At 37.7% G+C, this 17,586-nt stretch overlaps 2 protein-coding genes across 5 annotated transcripts in view; one reads left to right on the plus strand and one right to left on the minus strand.

Moving 5' to 3' along the window:
• LOC143446897 (uncharacterized) overlaps positions 1–9,902 on the plus strand; it is a 43,116-nt gene extending 33,214 nt beyond the window's left edge. For both annotated transcript variants that reach the window (XM_076946752.1, XM_076946753.1), the window contains 14 exons: positions 145–368; positions 465–594; positions 977–5,426; positions 5,610–6,035; positions 6,549–6,974; positions 7,535–8,248; positions 8,335–8,406; positions 8,518–8,568; positions 8,682–8,855; positions 8,988–9,104; positions 9,196–9,282; positions 9,358–9,468; positions 9,599–9,697; positions 9,765–9,902. In XM_076946752.1, the coding sequence (XP_076802867.1) occupies positions 145–368; positions 465–594; positions 977–5,426; positions 5,610–6,035; positions 6,549–6,974; positions 7,535–8,248; positions 8,335–8,406; positions 8,518–8,568; positions 8,682–8,855; positions 8,988–9,104; positions 9,196–9,282; positions 9,358–9,468; positions 9,599–9,697; positions 9,765–9,817 (7,134 nt within the window). In that variant the 3' untranslated portion in view covers positions 9,818–9,902. The remainder of the gene's footprint in view (positions 1–144; positions 369–464; positions 595–976; positions 5,427–5,609; positions 6,036–6,548; positions 6,975–7,534; positions 8,249–8,334; positions 8,407–8,517; positions 8,569–8,681; positions 8,856–8,987; positions 9,105–9,195; positions 9,283–9,357; positions 9,469–9,598; positions 9,698–9,764) is intronic.
• LOC143446898 (aryl hydrocarbon receptor nuclear translocator 2-like) lies at positions 9,731–17,191 on the minus strand. Of its 3 annotated transcripts, none has more exons than XM_076946754.1 (15): positions 17,003–17,191; positions 14,132–14,278; positions 13,452–13,566; positions 13,242–13,352; positions 13,026–13,128; positions 12,735–12,888; positions 12,397–12,577; positions 11,806–11,940; positions 11,633–11,728; positions 11,351–11,481; positions 11,053–11,192; positions 10,945–10,988; positions 10,766–10,868; positions 10,550–10,662; positions 9,731–10,464 (listed from the first exon to the last, which is right to left on the minus strand). In XM_076946754.1, the coding sequence occupies exons 1-15, from the start codon at positions 17,011–17,013 to the stop codon at positions 10,366–10,368; spliced, it is 1,683 nt and encodes a 560-aa protein (XP_076802869.1). In that variant the 5' UTR covers positions 17,014–17,191; the 3' UTR covers positions 9,731–10,365. The 3 variants fall into 3 exon arrangements, with proteins under 3 accessions (XP_076802869.1, XP_076802870.1, XP_076802871.1); XM_076946755.1 differs by lacking the exon at positions 17,003–17,191 and adding an exon at positions 14,620–14,806; XM_076946756.1 differs by lacking the exon at positions 17,003–17,191 and adding an exon at positions 14,384–14,596.
• Positions 17,192–17,586: the final 395 nt, after the last annotated feature.

Here is a 17,586-nt window from a genome sequence, read left to right on the forward strand (position 1 = left end):
TTTGAAATTGTTAGCCATTAGTAAGGGAGGAATATAAAAAATACCAGAACCATTGGTCGAGAATCTCTGTTAAATTCTTTTTAACATTACAATTTGTGTAATCAGAAATTGGTCAATACAACTTTGCAGACAATTTCTTTGCAGAAACCCAGTCACATCCAAGAAAAACCATCACTGTTTAGCATTGCTACTGGTCGTCGGACTATTTTTCCACAACCAGACGGAATGGTTATTCATCCATCATACGTAGAGTTACTTTCATTCACGCCAGGTTCATTTATACTGGCGCTCATCGCTCTAATCTCCTTGTTCATGTTTCTCGGATGCTATCTGTTGGTTAAAGCAAACAATATTGGCCCAGAAGCAAGGTACAATTTGGTTGCTTTTTTCAGATTTCCTAAAAAGGGATCGTAATCGATGCTTGGGTATTTTGAATAAACTTTGAAAATATGCTTACTGTTTAGGTTTTTGCTAGATGCTACTGTTTTAACTTGCCTTGTTATGTTGCTGTTCGGAACATCGCTTGAAGCTTTAGTTGTCTCTCTACTGACATATTGTGGAGCGATTAGACATGAAATTAATTTGGAAGAAGAGGTGATATTAAATACATAATAAAATTATTGTGTACATACGTCGTCTCTGCAGGTATCGCTTTAAATAAATTAAAAATACAAAATATTTGATAGCAGTCTAGGGGTAACTTTTATTTTTATACTCCAAACACAAGCTTTCGCAAGCACCAATTTTCTTCATCAGGTGTACTAAAAGATGACCTGCAAGGTGATGGTTGCAGCTTGCAAAAACTGTTGTCGAGAATATATAAACAAAAGTTACCTCTTAGAGTACTGTCTAGTATTCTGCTTTTTGATTTTGTTATAATCACTACTGGGTAAACACGGTTCAGCCATCTCTTAGTGCACTTCATCAAATTTAAAAGTGGTAAAAGAATAATTCTTTAATACTTTTACTTCTGTAGGCACACGTTCTTATGAAGAAACATGCTCCAAAAGAAGCGGAAGTTGTATGCTCAGCTGATCACTTGCAAGCGGGATATTATAAGAGTCCGAAGGATAAAGTTCTGGGCAAAGAAAAATGGGCTGTCGACGAGAAATCAGTGCAAGCTCAGTTAGGAATGTCAGTAGATGAAGCAAGAAAACAATTACAACAAGCTCATTTAGAAATAACAGATGAAGGTTGTGTGATACAAATTGATCGAACTATCAGCTGCCCAGCACAGTTAATGTACAAAGATAATAAAACCTGCGAAGCTGCAGTTCAAGTAAGCAGAAAAAATCGCAACCATGCCGCAAAGTTACAAGTCGAAATGAAACCAAGCATTGTTGGGTCATTTTCTACCAACAATGTTAGTGAGCTCGAGGAAGTCATAACATCAAGCCCCGATTCCAAAAAACCAGAAGCTTTGGAAGACTTAGTAGCTGTAGAAGTTGTTAAGCCGGGAAAAGACAAAAGAGAGCATCTTTCACTGGAGAAAGAACCAGCCGGATCTATATCAAAGCGTGAACCTGATTCTTTATCTAGATCTCACACTCAAAGTTTGTCGTTTAAAGAACAAAATAAGATTAAGAATGTGGTTCAAGCTGATGTTGACAAGGGCAAAAATTTAGAAGTTGAGGAAGGAGTACGTGAGTTGGAGGTGTACTGGGATGCATTGGGAGTTGCAATGCAGGCTCCTAGGTCGCCATCATTGGAAGTTGTAGATTGGATGGCAAGCAGCCAACTTGCTTATAGCAGCAATAAACAAGAACTAGATCCAGCACAAGTCACTGACTCAAAACTTATGTTTGTCGGAGATGCTCCATTACACGCGAAATCCGTTCTGCCTAAACAACTTTCTCCAAGGTATGACTCAACTTCAGAAGGAGCTGTGTTAGGAGCAGCCAAGCCGCCACCCCCCATTTTGACACAATCCCCTTATTCTGGCACACAGAGTAAGCTAGAGCAACATCAGCCTCATATGCAAGAGAACATCAAGAGTCAGAGCAAACAGAAATCTCAGTTTATAGGTTCTACCCCACAAGCTAGCTTTCAAATGCCACGAATGATGGCTGGTGATTTGACTGGTGTTGCACCGAAGGTTCAACAAAGTGACTCAGACCATGATATATATTATAGTGCTTTAGACTTTTTAGAGTTCGGCAAGGCTTCTTCTATCTCGAAACCTATTTTGCGTCATGGATCGCTACAGAACAGTGCTAAAGAAGAATTATCAAAAAATCGGCATGTTGGGTCTCCAGTGGAACCTAAATATGTGGACATAAACTTTGCTTCAAGTAAAGAACAGGAAAAGACACTAAATGTCTTACCTGGTGTGGGTGAAAAGCGTGTCTCACAACTACTTGGGACAACACCATTTACAGAACGTGTTCCATTACAAAGAGATCTACCTCCGTTGTATAGACCTGATTCTAGCAAACCACTCACTGTTGGCCCAACTGTTAAAGATCAAGATATGTCCCAACACAAAACTGAACTAACAGACGAACATGAGAGAGCATATCCACAACACAAGGAAAGCCAAATGTACAGACACAATGAACCGAATTTTGTATCAGAGATGTCATCTGAAGATAGGCAAGGAGGCAGGTCTCCCCAGTACTTTGAAAGCAAAGAATTTCTTCAAAATCTTCCTACTGCTCCAGAACATATGGAAACCAGCAATCAACCCCCCTACCATGAATCAGAGATGGTTCAAAGAAATGGAACTGGATCTCTTCAAGCAATTTATGGCAAGGAGAAATCAGCATTAAACATGAATCAAGAACAATTACAGGGTTATCATCCGAACGACACTGTACAAGAGGATTCTGGCCATCAGCAAACAAGAACATCCTTGCCGTTGCAGTTACAAGGAAATACCAATGCTTCATTGTCTAGACCTGATTCTAGCAAACCAATTGCTGTTAAAGGTCAAGATATGACTCAACATAAACCCGAACTAACAGACGAACATGAGAGAGCATATCCACAACACAAGGAAAGCCAAATGTACAGACACAATGAACCAAATTTTGTACCAGAGATGTCATCTGAAGATAGACAAGGAGGCAGGTCTCCCCAGTACTTTGAAAGCAAAGAATTTCTTCAAAATCTTCCTACTGCTCCAGAACATATCGGAACCAGCAATCAACCCCACTATCATGAACCAGAAATAGTTCTAGAAAGTGGAAATGGATCTCTTCAAGCAATCTATGGCGAGCAGAAACCAGCATTAAACATGAACCAGTTAGGTTTATTGCCCTCTGAACAAGAACAATTAAAGAGTTATCATCCAGGCAACATTGTACAAGATGGTTCCAGCTACCAGCAAACACCGATACCTTTGCCATCGCATTTACAAGGAAATACCAACCAATTGCATGGGCCTGATTCTAGCAAACCAGTCACTGTTGGCCCACCTAATAAATCTCAAGATTTGACCCAGCACAAAACTGAACTAACAGACGAACATGATAGAGCACATCCGCAAAGCAAGGAAAGCCAAATGTATAAACACAATGAACCGAATTTTGTACCAATAGCATCAGAGATTCCATTTGAAGATAGGCAAGGAGGCAGGTCTCCCCAATACTTTGAAGGTAAAGAATTTTTTGAAAATCCATCCCCTAGCAATCAGCAGCATTACCATGAGTCAGGGAATGTTCAAGGAAGTGGCACTAGACCATCTCAAACGATTCATGGTGAGCAGAAACCAGCTTTGAGCTTACCTCAGCAGACCCCAGCTGCAAAGGAGATTATTCAGTATGATCAACATCCGCCTCTGGAATCCAGAACGGATGGCATTCATCACACCGACCACAAACTATCTATTGGAAAGTTTAGTGATGCACTTCCACAGTCACTTCGTGTAGGACATCCTGATTTCGATAATCAATATCAATTTGATTATGATAGGTCTGGTCAAACACCACATGGCCCAAAGCCAAATGAATTTACTCCTAATTGGGAGCAAGAACTCTCATCACCTCAAAGTCAAGTAATTGTGAGGGTACATGAAGTGTTACTTCCACCACACAACACTGATGAAGGTCAGTTGGATGTGCAAGGTGAATGTGTATCGTCTGGCTTGTTTTCACCGGGACACCGTTTGACTGACGCTAACCTTACGGATCAAACTTCTCACAACGACAAGATTGATACATCTCCAGCTACTTATGACAAATTAGCTTATCAAAGTACCTCACCACCTTTGGCAGTAGTGGAGTTCGCATCTGAAGCTTGTGACAAGGAGATTCCAACGAGAATAAGGCCTTTACAAGATATTCTGCAAGCCAATGAAGCAGTCCCAACATCTATTCCATCAAAACCACAAGGTGCTAATAACAGTCTGGATACTCACCAAAAGTTCTCCAGTGATACTCCTGCTGAGTTAGGCCCACCTGTTGGAAATGCACAACCCGAAATTTTGCAGAGGGAGAAATTATTTGAAGGAGAAAACCATGTTTTGCCTGTCACTGATAAGCTGCAACACCTACAAGATGAAAGTCAAAAGAAAAGCGCAACACCTTCTGACCTCAATAGAACTAATGCTTCTATGTACAGCTATGAAACCACACCAGGAGCTTATCTTGGTAAAGATGGTGCTTTGAGTTCAATTAAGCAAGGAGAAAATTTTGATGAAAATGGTCATCCAGTACTGTCCATTGATCAACTGCAAGAAAGTCAATTAAGACCTTTACCACGAGATAGTTTTAAACAGAAACCTGGTGATGTTGTAACTCATGGCTATGGCAATGAAGCTGGCCCATCTACAGTTGTTTATCAAGAACAACCGTTTGCCATGTCAGGAAATTTGAATGAAGGTGTTCTTCAAGCTGGAAATATCCAACAAAGAAACAGTTTTATAGGAGAGGGCATTGCCTCGCCTTATCCACAAAGACGCCCAATTCCAACTTACATGTATGGAGGTGGACCCTTGTCTTCTTTACAACTTGAGATGCCTGTAGTTGAAAATCATGAACCAACACAAGAGATAAGCAGGATCAAGTTAAATGAAATTTCACAAAATTTGCAACAAACTTTTCCATTTGTTGAGGATCGTAAACCTGAGGTGGACAGGCATGATAGTGGAGCTAGCCATTCAGTTTCTCCATCTACACTAGATCCTTATCATGACACACGTCATGATTTGCTACACGAGCAAGCTGACTTATATCAACCTGAGAGTGAACATGTATCTCGAAAAGACAATATTTTTTCACCTCAAAACCAAGATAAATTAGAAGAAAGGGACCGGTATCGATCGGGGCTGAGTTCAATCTCTGTCCCTCCTCATGAAGCTGATGTTTATGATCACTATATAGCTCCAAACACATCTCGTCAACCTTTTGGACCAGTCAAAGGCAAATTGGATTCAGATCCAAGCCAAACACATGTAGAATCTCTTCCAAAGCACAACAGTAACAGAGGTATTATATATGATAATCATGACAATGCGGTGTGTGGTACTATTGACAGAAATGGCTTGTTTAATGCAAACTAGAACAATAACAAAAAATTTCCAAAAATAGAAAGTTACGCTTGCCTACCTGCTGAATACATAAAAACCTTACCAGTATCTATTGAATGGAGCACATCTACATATGTTTCAGATCACACCGGTGACATAATTGACGATGGAGGTCATGCTGGCACTAACAGTGAAAGCTCTGATGGTACGGCTTTCTATACTCCACAGCTAAGATATTCCGAACTAGGTGTTGACCACCGCGCCACTTATCAATACAACAAGCTCATGCGAGAACGGATAAGTCGATATTCGAATGAAGACACTCATGGATTACAACAAATTCCAGAAGAATCTGAGTGGAATAGAGCAAGAAATCTTCACCACACCACCTCTGTTGTATCTTGTCGCGTTGAATCATTCTCCAAACTTCCAGAAGACCTTGAAAAGTTTGATGAAGAAAACGTGCCATTGGCTGTCAGAGTGTCACAAGTTCCAATCTTTGCAGCAGAGAAAAGTGATGCAGATGAGGCAGGAGGACCTTCAGCTTCAGAGCAGGAAGATTACATTGGTAAAGAAATCATGTTGTTTTTAAAAATGAGAAGATTGTTTTTTATGCAATTTTGATACTAATTCCAAATATTGCGTCAAGTTTTCTCTAGCACATCAGGTTGTAGGTTATAGAAAAGGATCTATTGTGTGTGTGTACACTATGCAGGTTATTTCTGGGTATGATACATCTTTGCTTTTATGGTTGCTTTAAACTTGCAATTTCATGTGTCACATGAAAGTATACTATCACAGATTTGATCATCATGGTCATGTCTCAAATCTATATATCGTCTTGATTCACTGAAACAAAACCAATCATCTTTTTGGTGGATGTGTTTTGAATGATATAATGATTTGTAATAACACAATTGGTACTATCCATTAATCTACATGCCACCATAACTTACATGATATTTAGACCTCACCAGATAACTAATAATGGCTTGAATAAACATGGCTTGAAACGAAACAAAGTTTCTTTAATTAAACTTACCAGTATCTATTGAATGGAGCACATCTACATATGTTTCAGATCACACCGGTGACATAATTGACGATGGAGGTCATGCTGGCACTAACAGTGAAAGCTCTGATGGTACGGCTTTCTATACTCCACAGCTAAGATATTCCGAACTAGGTGTTGACCACGGCGCCACTTATCAATACAACAAGCTCATGCGAGAACGGATAAGTCGATATTCGAATGAAGACACTCATGGATTACAACAAATTCCAGAAGAATCTGAGTGGAATAGAGTAGGAAATCTTCACCACACCACCTCTGTTGTATCTTGTCGCGTTGAATCATTCTCCAAACTTCCAGAAGACCTTGAAAAGTTTGATGAAGAAAACGTACCATTGGCTCTCAGAGTGTCACAAGTTCCAATCTTTGCAGCAGAGAAAAGTGATGCAGATGAGGCAGGGCGACTTTCAGCTTTAGAGCAGGAAGATTACACTGGTAAATAAATCATGTTGTTTTTAAAAATGAGAATATTGTTTGACGCCAATTATGGCGTCTAATTTTCTTTAGCACATCAAGTTGTAGGTTATAGAAATGGATCTATTGTGTGAGTGCAGGTTATTTCTGGGCATAACTTATCTTGGAATGGCACTATCATCTTTTTTGCTGGATGCATTTTCAATGATAACAATTTGTAATACCACTATTCAGAAATCATCAGAAATTAAATATTTTTGAAAAATATTTTCTTAAACCAATTTAATTACTTGTAAATCATTCTATTATCTCCAAGTACCTAGAATGTTCATTTAAGCTTGGTTTCAGTCCATGTGCTTCATAAGGTCCTTTTATGACATCACACTTATTGTGCAATGCTTTGAACAGAGGCATACTTGACATTTAAAAAATAAAGATACCTAAAATATCTTATACATTGGAAAAAATATATATTTTAGACATCAATGTCAAAAATGCATCCGCAATCATTGAAAGACCTTTGATTAAATTTGGTTGACTAGTGTTATTCTTGCTTGCCATTATGATATTTTCATCATCAGGCTTTCATCATCAAGAAGCATCTTCAGTTTCAAAGGAGGGCGATTACTTTCAAGAGAAATCAGACCAAAGGAAGCTAGGACCCTCTGATACTTCACAGAATAAGTCTGCACTGAGAGACAGAAGTGCTGTTTATGCCGGACTTATTCACCCTCGGTACACTGAAAACTTGCTAAAGCAACAAAATCCACTTCAGTATTCTTCTGATGCTGATGAAGAAGATGATTTGCAAAACTCCCGACATGTTGGGATGCCACAGCAGAGCCAATATGATGAAGCCCAGCTCCAGCACTTCTCAGAGTATTTACAGAAGCAACAGATTCCAGTTCATTATCGTTCTGATGCGGACGTTGAAGAAGGTGATGATGATCTGCAAGACTCTGTACGTGTCGCATCATCACAGCATGGCTCGTATGATGAAACCCAACGCCAGACCTCCTCAGTTCTCATGACCAGGATTACTGATCACCCCCTTCCACCTTCAAGATTCCATCAGTTCAACACTCTTCTTCCTCTTGATGCGTATCAAGAAATGTTACGTCAAGCGAGATCGTCGCCTCCATCGACACATGATGAATGGGCGATGAACGTTCCTGAAGAAGACAGCGGAAGGTTGCAAAGAAACAGAAGATCTGAGACGAAATTGATGACAACTGATGATGACTGGAGCACAACCAATTATTATACGGCTTCAACAACATCGCTACGACTTCGCTGTAATATAGCAATCTTTGAACTATTATTGTGTGGAATTGGTTATCATTGCTTGACTCGACATTGATTTGTCTCTTACTAATTTTAGTTCCTGATAATGTGCCAACTTCTTTACCTCAACAACCATTTGCAGTCAAGTCAGCTTCGGTATCCAGAAACGGTAAAGCATCTGTTGTGAAACTAGGACAACACTAGCTTTAATTGAACGTCGCTAAGTTCTAGCTGATATGTAAATGCATGTTATAAAGAGTTTTCACATTTACTGTACTAGATTGGTCCATACCAGATGAATCAATGCAGGCCGTTTCAGGCAGATCTAGAGGTATTTAGCATTCAGGATACATTACGCCTTTGATAAAATCTCAAATTTTTACACTTGTAACAGACTGACATATTATCTGTTGTCATAGTTCTAATAGTATACGTGATTATTAGTTAATCTCTCATCCCATGTGGAACCAGCATCAACTGTTCAAGAAGAAATTGAACCATCTCAACTTTATAGCGAGTCCCAAAGTAAAGTTTCTCCACTGATGCCGCCTTCTGAATCGAGTGTAAGCGATTTCACTACCAGTGTAGAAGGAAGCCTGTCGACTTCTGTACGTTCAGGTAAGGTTGGCGCACAGTATTCTTCCCAGGCATTTGACTTTACTGTCGTAACACCATCACTATTGAGTTACAGTGGTTAAAGATTGTGTGCATGAACAAGCTAAATAAATGATCACTTATAAAACGGTTTAGGAAGAAGCAAAAGTACGTCACTACAGGATATAATAGAGCTTCGTGAAATGTTGGCTGATATCAAAGCAGTAGTACAGGCTGGCTTGGTGTCTCGAGATGACTTGTATGGCGAAGATGGTACGGTCCGACACGCATGTTGCATATTTGGATTACATCGAGTGATAATTATCAGTCATATTTAGTTTTGTTTTCTTTCATTGTAATTCAGACACAAGTACTGCGATAGTATCATGCTCTGTTAGAAGCGGGCACCTTTCAGAAACTTTACTACCAGCCCTCATACAGCAAGCAGACAGTGAGTGGAATATGTTTAAAAATCAGTGAAACTAAACGTTACGTTGTTGGTGTGATAACCGGTAAAATTTGATAGATCCTCAAGCACGCATCGAGCTTGTGGCTTTGCGAAATGAGTTAGCGCAAATGCGGGAATCTGTTGGGCAAGTGTTTGGTGTGACTTCACCGCACCAACCAATACCTCAAGGTAGGACTATCTTATTCAAATATTGTCGGTGCACTTTGCTTATTCTGTGTGAACAACATGTGCAAGACAATGAATCTTTGGCGTTTTTCGGAAGCGTGTTTAATGTTCATCGATGCCTTCCAAAACTTAGGTGGCCAATGGGGAATAGAAGACCTTTTAGAACTTCGAAACGAATTTTCCCAAGTTCGAAGCTTGGTGGAGAACACTGTTGCCTCACTAAGCAACCCAAGTAAGTCTCCTCTGTCACAAAGCCTTCAAGATATCACGATAACGACTATGTTTTTATCTTTCTACAGCTTCAGAGGAACTTTCTGAAATGCTTAGTTCAAGAGAAAGACACCATATTTAGTTATCGTTCCAGTTCGAGTTATTTTGTAACACAAATTTTATACAGTTTGATTTGGCATTAAAATTACCTTAGATTTTGTAAAAAGGCAGTTTTATGCAGGTAACGTAAAACGACTCAATTATGCAGATCACCATATGTTATCGCCATTTCGGTTTTTACAAGGTACAGAGCGGTAAGATTCAGTAATACACATGTGATGGAACAAAAGCGCAATAAGGTACAAACCAATAACAGAAACGAAACAAGAATCTAGTTCTAAATTATACATGGGAACGGTGAAAAAAATCAAGATAAAACTATGAAAATGCAGTATAATGGACTCCACAACACATACTCCACTCTCCATAAACTATGTACAAAAATTGAAACCACATGTTCGTGCAAACAATTGGAGACGAAAATATTAGTGATGACTATTAAAGCCGCTTGTTCAACAATTAAAAGCAGCTTCTACACGTAAAAAATAGAAATTCGCAGCTGCATGATAAGATGGCACGAGCAGAATGAAAGGAAAAGAAATACTGCAAGAGAGATTTATACTTGTATGTTTAAGACTGCGTGTAGGACGGAAACAGGTTCATAGCCTCGTAATCTGACCGCGTGTACGCCGGGTTTCCACCTTCCATCATGCCCGGTACCATGGGGTCCTAAAACAGAACTGCGTCATACTGATGGAGCAATTGGAAAGAAATATACAGCAGCAAAATCATCAATGACGTCACAATTTCAAACCTGGGCTTGGTAAGCTTCTCTCATAGGGTGAGTGGCACTGTGCGGAGACCAAGACATTCCAGATGAGGGCTGATAGGTGCCAGGCGCATACCCAGTAGTACTGTGTTGGGAAGCTAGGAACATATATGCTATATTAGACACCAGGGATACGAGATACACACTACATGGGGAATAACCTTTTTCACGGTACGTTAAACGCAACAACTGGATACTTACGCATGTTGGAAGAAAAAGATTCCACTGGAGATTGCTGGTACTGAGTAGGTGTGGTTTGTTGGGCTGTGGCGTGTGTCCAGCCTTGCTGAGTGGCAGGTATGAACTGAAAACAAAACAAGAAAATAAGAAACACACAAAGGTGCGCACATACAGCACCAAAGCTTATATTCACCACTTACGGGTTGCTGTGGTGAATAAGACATTTCTTGCTGAGGAGATTTCACTGTAAAAGGTAAGTGGCCATAAACATTTTAAAACAAGTTCGAAACTATTAAACACAACCATGCCTTGCATTGCTGGGTACTGAGGCGTGTGCTGTTGGGCAACATGCGGTGATTGTTCAGCCGGCTGACTGTAAACAGGGACTGCCTTTTGCTCAGGTATAGCTGCACCTGCGGTATCCATAGTCTGCTCACTGCCAGGTTGCCTGCATGAACAACAGAGTTAAACTTGTCATCAATATTAGGTTGCACTCTGGCGAAAGTGTCAGGTTACTGTCACATTATATTAGATCCTATTCATAATAACAGCAAAGTCTTGAACTGATATGAACTGGGTGTTATGCACTTAATGTTTGACTCTCACTTGACAAGAGTGTTGGTGCATATGACATATTCCACTTCGTTGTTGTAAGGATTTTGAAAGGCGAAAGAACTTGTTCTCAACCAGATATACTCACCGGATTGCGATCGAAAACGATACATCATCGTCAATACCTGTGAAATCATGCACACGTCATAATCTTGAGAAGCAGCAAGTTAAATTTTTTTTTATAAATTTGAGCAAAACTGACTTGAGATTGTTAATATTTCGTTCAATTGACTGCTTGTAAAACTGGTCAATAATAAAAGGTCCTAAAATACTTGCCTGGCCTTTAAGCAGCATAACTTGTTTGAAGCTTTCCTTCATATGTTCAATGTCATCAGGATGGTAGAAGTCCGATGGTAGTTTTTTAAGCAAGTCCTGTAATCGAACAATTGAAATTGTTACATAATCAGCTTAAAATCCATAGCTATCTCAGACTTTTGACGAGAGCAGACCTGTGGCTGATATCCCAACACTCCAGTCACCCTCATGTCGACAAAAGTAAAAGTCCCATCACTGCCATGTCGGGAGACAAATTCAGTCGCATCCTGAGAGGTGTTCAGTTCACCGAAATTTGGATGGCTAGTTATCTGGAGAAGGCAATATAGTTTAGCATAATTAATAGCAGCAATTTAGGAAGTGCTTTGATTATGAGTTAATCTAAACATTCCTGGATCTGAAATGGCCAAGCAGAGGTAGGATTTTTTGACATTTTGGAATCTAAGTTGCAGAACACACATAGAAACAAAAAGCATATAACAAATCAGCCATTAATAAACAGAGACATATGTAAAGGGTGTAAAAAGACAATAGAAATCCAAATAAGTTGAAAATCATCCAAAAATGTAAAAACCGATAAGACATGAACAATTCAACAAGGATTACTAATTAAACAGTTCAATCCGACATGTAATAAACAGGCAGTCAAAATTGGTTCATTCTTTCTACTAAAAATTTATTTCATAAGAAACTCATAAAAATTCCAAAAGACAGTACCTTGTCACGTTGACTTTTATCATACCATAATCAGATGTATAGATAGATACCTGCAGCCGAGCTACTGCTACAAGGCAGTAATTTCCAGCAGTCGCACCCAGTGCAACATCATCCATGGTTTCAGCTTGAGCATCTGGACCATAACCAGCTGGCGGCCAGGCTCGGATGAAGCCAGTAACATGCATAACAGCATGCATGTCTTTGCCATCTTCATACTGACCCAATGCGCTGCTGAAATATTTAATTGAAATTTAACATTTTTTTCCATTGAACTAAAACTTCCGTCGTAAGCTGCAGTTACGGAACTAACTTTGGGCCCTTTCGCACCCTGATTCATGCATATTAACTGTATTTGAACGTCGCCTAATGTTTTGAAGATAATTCTTACGCTCTAAGATGGCGAGGAGAGGACATGTTGTTAACTTGCACTTTGCCACATTTCATTCTGCAAATGAAAGCACGCCGAGAACCCATGCACATTCGCACTGAACTCTGCTGGCCTTCTTTCTTCACAGTACCGGTCTTCAAGTCCAAAATACGACCTAAGAGGCAGAATTGTTCATTAAAACCTAAAAGGGGATAGTATTAACAATAGTTTATTGAATCCATTTATATCTGCACAAAGTTGTTAAAATAAAAAGTTAAACTCAACCTCATATAAATTAATATGTATATATACCTGCATTTTGTGAATCAGAAATGCTGAGTTGTTCTCGTACTTTTCCGACATCGTCCGGATGAACGAGCTCGTAAAGCAAATGCCCGTTCCAGTCAGAATGAGCCTGTGATTAAGAAATCCAGAGATAAATAAAACACTGCAGGTGAATCAGAGAAACTTATCTGTGACTCGCCTGATACTTCCACTTCCGTAAAGAGATCTATAAAATGAACATACCTGACTCAACACAGGTGTAACAGTGTCTGAGACATACACAACTTGACTCGTTTCACAATCTGTCACAAACAGAAATCCATCTGCAGCCTCCAGCACAAGGTGCTTCAGTTCCTGTTATTGCAGCACAAAAAAATGAAAAAACTGAACCTTTTAGCTTGCATGTTTACAATATAAAAAGTTAATTGTGTAAAAAATGCAATTCATATGAACCTGATCAGTAAGAAATGACGGTTTATAGTTGTTCTCGACCCCTCCAGCCATGGCTCCTCGTAACTGCTTCATGTGGGACACCGCCATACGAAGTATAGTCAGTTTGTCTGGTTTTCTGCAGAAAAAATTTTTGGAATCAAATTCGAAGTTAAAACTAAATTTCTGTTGCAACAGTAAAATTTTATATAAAAACTAAATAAAATAAAAAAGAACAAAACCTATAGAGTTTTTCATGTATCATGTTCTTTTTTGACGTTTTAAACATTGTTAGCTTCTCAGCTTTTGAGAATAAAATTCAGGAACTGATATGAATAGGATACATTAATCAACAGAAAAACAAGGATAAAAACCAGTCATTACATTTTTCAATAGTGATATAAATAAAAATCACTTCTGTAATAATTGTTTCCATGTAATAATAATGTTAATAATGAACGGGTTAATTGAAGTGAGTTTGTAATTTTATTTCAAGGACGTGTAATAATCGGGCTTGACACACTCAAAAATCACCCTTAGGGCATGTCCCAAGCAGTGGTAAAAATGATTAGAGCAGTATAAATAAATAAATATACATACATTCACAAAATCAACACCAGAAACAAACAATGTATTCAGAATTCTGTTAAATAAGATTTGCTTTTTAAAATGTAGGGAAAACAACTGAAATGATGTACAATCACCTGGCCAATGCACTGCAGGTAGGGACCATATCAGAGAGTTCGGTGATGTATGCAGTCATTTTGTTACGTCGCCTTCTCTCAATTTCAGAGTGATTCTCCTTGGCAAACTTTTCTTTTTCTTTCTGGCTCATATCTTCCATGTTTTTCCTGTGAATGTGAAGGATACTGTATTATCCTTATGAAACATGTTGAAGTAAAATAAAACTTGAAAACTCAAATTTATAAAAAAATATTACTATTAACTCTATATACCAGTTCTGTAACAATTAATTTTTGGTGGTCTCAACTAGCTAATTCTAAGTTTCAGTCAAGGAACTGGAGTTGAGGCATAACCAGCTAGGTGGATTATTGTGTATCAGCGTATATATTTGCATATATCATACTGTATACACATAAATGATGTTCCTTTCTATCTACAGCGAGTCTACATTAGCCAAGAACAGAAACACGACACAACGAAGTTATAAAAAAAATAAATTTAACAACACCTGGCTGCCATTTCTTTTCGGTTTTTATTTCACTAGTACTAGTATGCTTTAATTACATTCACAATAGTATTGCATTTTCACAACAACGATCCATCATTGATATGCCAACAAGCTTCTGCTTCGCTGAAAAATCAGAAGCATGCAATTTCCTGTCTGTCACTAAACCATATCCTGTGTTCGTCTTAGAGAATTCATTTTTTTCTTTCTCTTTTGAGCACCTTTTTTTCAACTTATCTGTGTGCTTTTGTCTGTAAGTAATGTGCTTCTTACAAAACTACAGAACCGAAAGGCAGAAATACCATGATGTAGCAAATTTCATTCCAAAGTCAGCATTAGAAAATTATTTTAACGCAGATAAATGCAAGAAACAAGCTTCTAATTTTCTATGAAATGCCAGCAGACATCAGCATAGCCTTTTCGTAAACCAGGATTTAAAAAGAACAAAATTCATGACAGCATTGTAAAAGTTGTTTAATTCTGTCTTTATCTACTAGTAGACAAATTAAAATTTTATTGCATCACATCAACAAGATAATACTACTACGTATATCCTAGGAACACAATATCAAATCAGTATATGTAAATTAGCAATGCAGCTTTACATCTAAATTTAGTATTTTCAACGTAACTTCTGGCACATGTCCACTGCACCAGCAACTGATTAATTAATTATTTTAGTTGATTGTGTAATGGTAATTGCATGGAGTAAAAAAACTTATAATGCATAATACAGCACCTATGCATTTTGACATGCATAATAGCAACACTTTGAATATAAACATTTACACTCTTTTCGGAATTTGTGTTGGATCAATGAACACTGCATGATACACAAAATGCATAACTTCATATATATAAATATATATGCACAATCGTGTTACTGAACAGTTTGTACAACTTTCTTGACTCTTTGAACGTTATTTTACACCCTTTATGTTGTTTTGGTATCATAGACTAAGCAAAATAAAGGCAGTTCAATGATAGTCGGCAGTTCCTCAGACAAAATATTTCAGAGTGGACAACACTTAACTTATGGTGGGTGTGTATATACTTCCATGGTATGACCTGAGCTACTCAAGTTTGTAAGCTTTGTTTACTTTAGCTCCAGGCCAATAAACCATTATAGTAGTGTGTCTCCACACCGCCTTCACTCGGCATCAATGGACAACACACAATCGGCAATTATGCAACAACCATTAATTGGTATTTAATTATATATGCTTGGTAGAATTCGATTAACCACACTTGCAGTTAGCCAAAACTGATTGTAAAATGAAGCAACTATATCAAACCAGTAAGCTGAAAGGGGCATAACTAAATTCAAAAAGTTGCAAAATAGTCCCAACTAAAGGTTAAATTTGGCCAATACCAATGTAATTACCAAAACAATTGATGAGAAATTACAGGACATTTCACTTCAAACTTTGTATAATGATCAATTTTATATCTACATGGTGATACTTAGCACAAAGCGGTACAAGTGTAAAGTTATGCAAAAACGTATGAAGGCCTTATACAACACTCATTTAATACTTGCAATAATCTCAATCATAATTTTTTTTGCAATGCAATGTGTTCTTATTTTTAACTTCGCAAGAATACCAATCTCTGATAATCTTTGCAGAATGCTACTTATTTGCATGAAAATAACTAAGGATATTTTGTATAAAATTAAATCTAAGGGTATTTTGTATATATTCCAATTTTTATTTTTTAACATTCTATAACCATACGCCATAAAAGTTTACGCCTTCCTGTAAAATGCAAAGAAATGACACATATAATGCAACAAGCAAGCATACTGTATGAATACTAAATAGACTACTTTCTTTCAGAGAAATGTAACCTTTAAAAAAAATACAAATTCTATGCATTTTGTAAGGTGGGCAGAATGTGTGTGGAATACCAATATTGAGAACTTGATTGCCAGAAAGTATCCTGAGCATAATTTGACCCAATTATATGTGAAAAACTGAACGTTTTCAATATTTTCTTTTTGTCCAATCGCAAATCTGTTTGAAATAAATCAATATCAAATGGATTTGTTCAAATGTTACACTGCATCTGTGGAAGTCAGAAGTGCGCTCACGAGAAGAAAAAATGCATTCGGAAGATGCTCTTTCCCAACTACAAATTTAGTAATCTGGCCATAAGGTGAGTTAAATGAAGTCATTCCAAACAACAGACTTGAAGATAAGTGAAGTCGTTTGAAAGTCAAACTCGAGTCATTATAAAATTAATTAGCAGAGCATGCTACTGCAGAATGTTAAAAATTGATAGGATTGCACATGCAACTCTGTCTGCTAGTTATTCATAGATCTATATATAATCATTTTCATTAAACCAGTATAACAAACTTTTTTAAAAATAATACAGTACATACTCTGATTCCATCTGGGTAAACACTTGCTGAAGAGGATCAACTGAAAATTAGCAATCACAGAGAACCCTGATTGCTTTGTTTGTTTCCGAAAACACGATTCAATTCAGGAAATTGTCTTGTAATATGTCAAATTATAAATACTGAATTATGTGGTAAAATCGTTGTAGCAACCTGGACGAGTGGAAGATAAAACTTAACAAGAAGTCTACAAAGTGACTATTTCACCAGCATCTGTTTAGCAAAGTTAAGAAATGATAATAATTTACGATGACTGGCGGAATTCCACCGCCAGGTCATTTCATTATAATAGGAAAATTTAAACTTTTGGAATCTACCTATTTTTTATTTGCTTAAATAATTCTATTCAATTTTCTAAATTGAAAATTTGACAAAAATTGGATTATTGGCTTTCGAGTTATGGACAAAAACGTTTTTGACCTCTAAGTGGCTTCAAATCAAGGAGCAACAAACTAACTGCAATAGCTCAAGACCCGCTTATTGTATTTTGATAAATTTTTGATGTACCCACATATTTTCAATAGTGGGTTTTTTACTTATCCATATGAAAATGAGTTACGATGCAA

This window comes from Clavelina lepadiformis, chromosome 2 (genome assembly GCF_947623445.1).
Source record: "Clavelina lepadiformis chromosome 2, kaClaLepa1.1, whole genome shotgun sequence".
Taxonomy (NCBI): domain Eukaryota; kingdom Metazoa; phylum Chordata; class Ascidiacea; order Aplousobranchia; family Clavelinidae; genus Clavelina; species Clavelina lepadiformis.

Coding starts and splice junctions, on each gene's coding strand:
- LOC143446898 (XM_076946754.1), bottom strand. Junction 11,941..12,396: donor TAGCAGTAGCTCGGCTGCAG/GTATCTATCTAT, acceptor TGCCTTCTCCAG/ATAACTAGCCATCCAAATTT. Junction 11,729..11,805: donor TGTTGGGATATCAGCCACAG/GTCTGCTCTCGT, acceptor GTTCGATTACAG/GACTTGCTTAAAAAACTACC.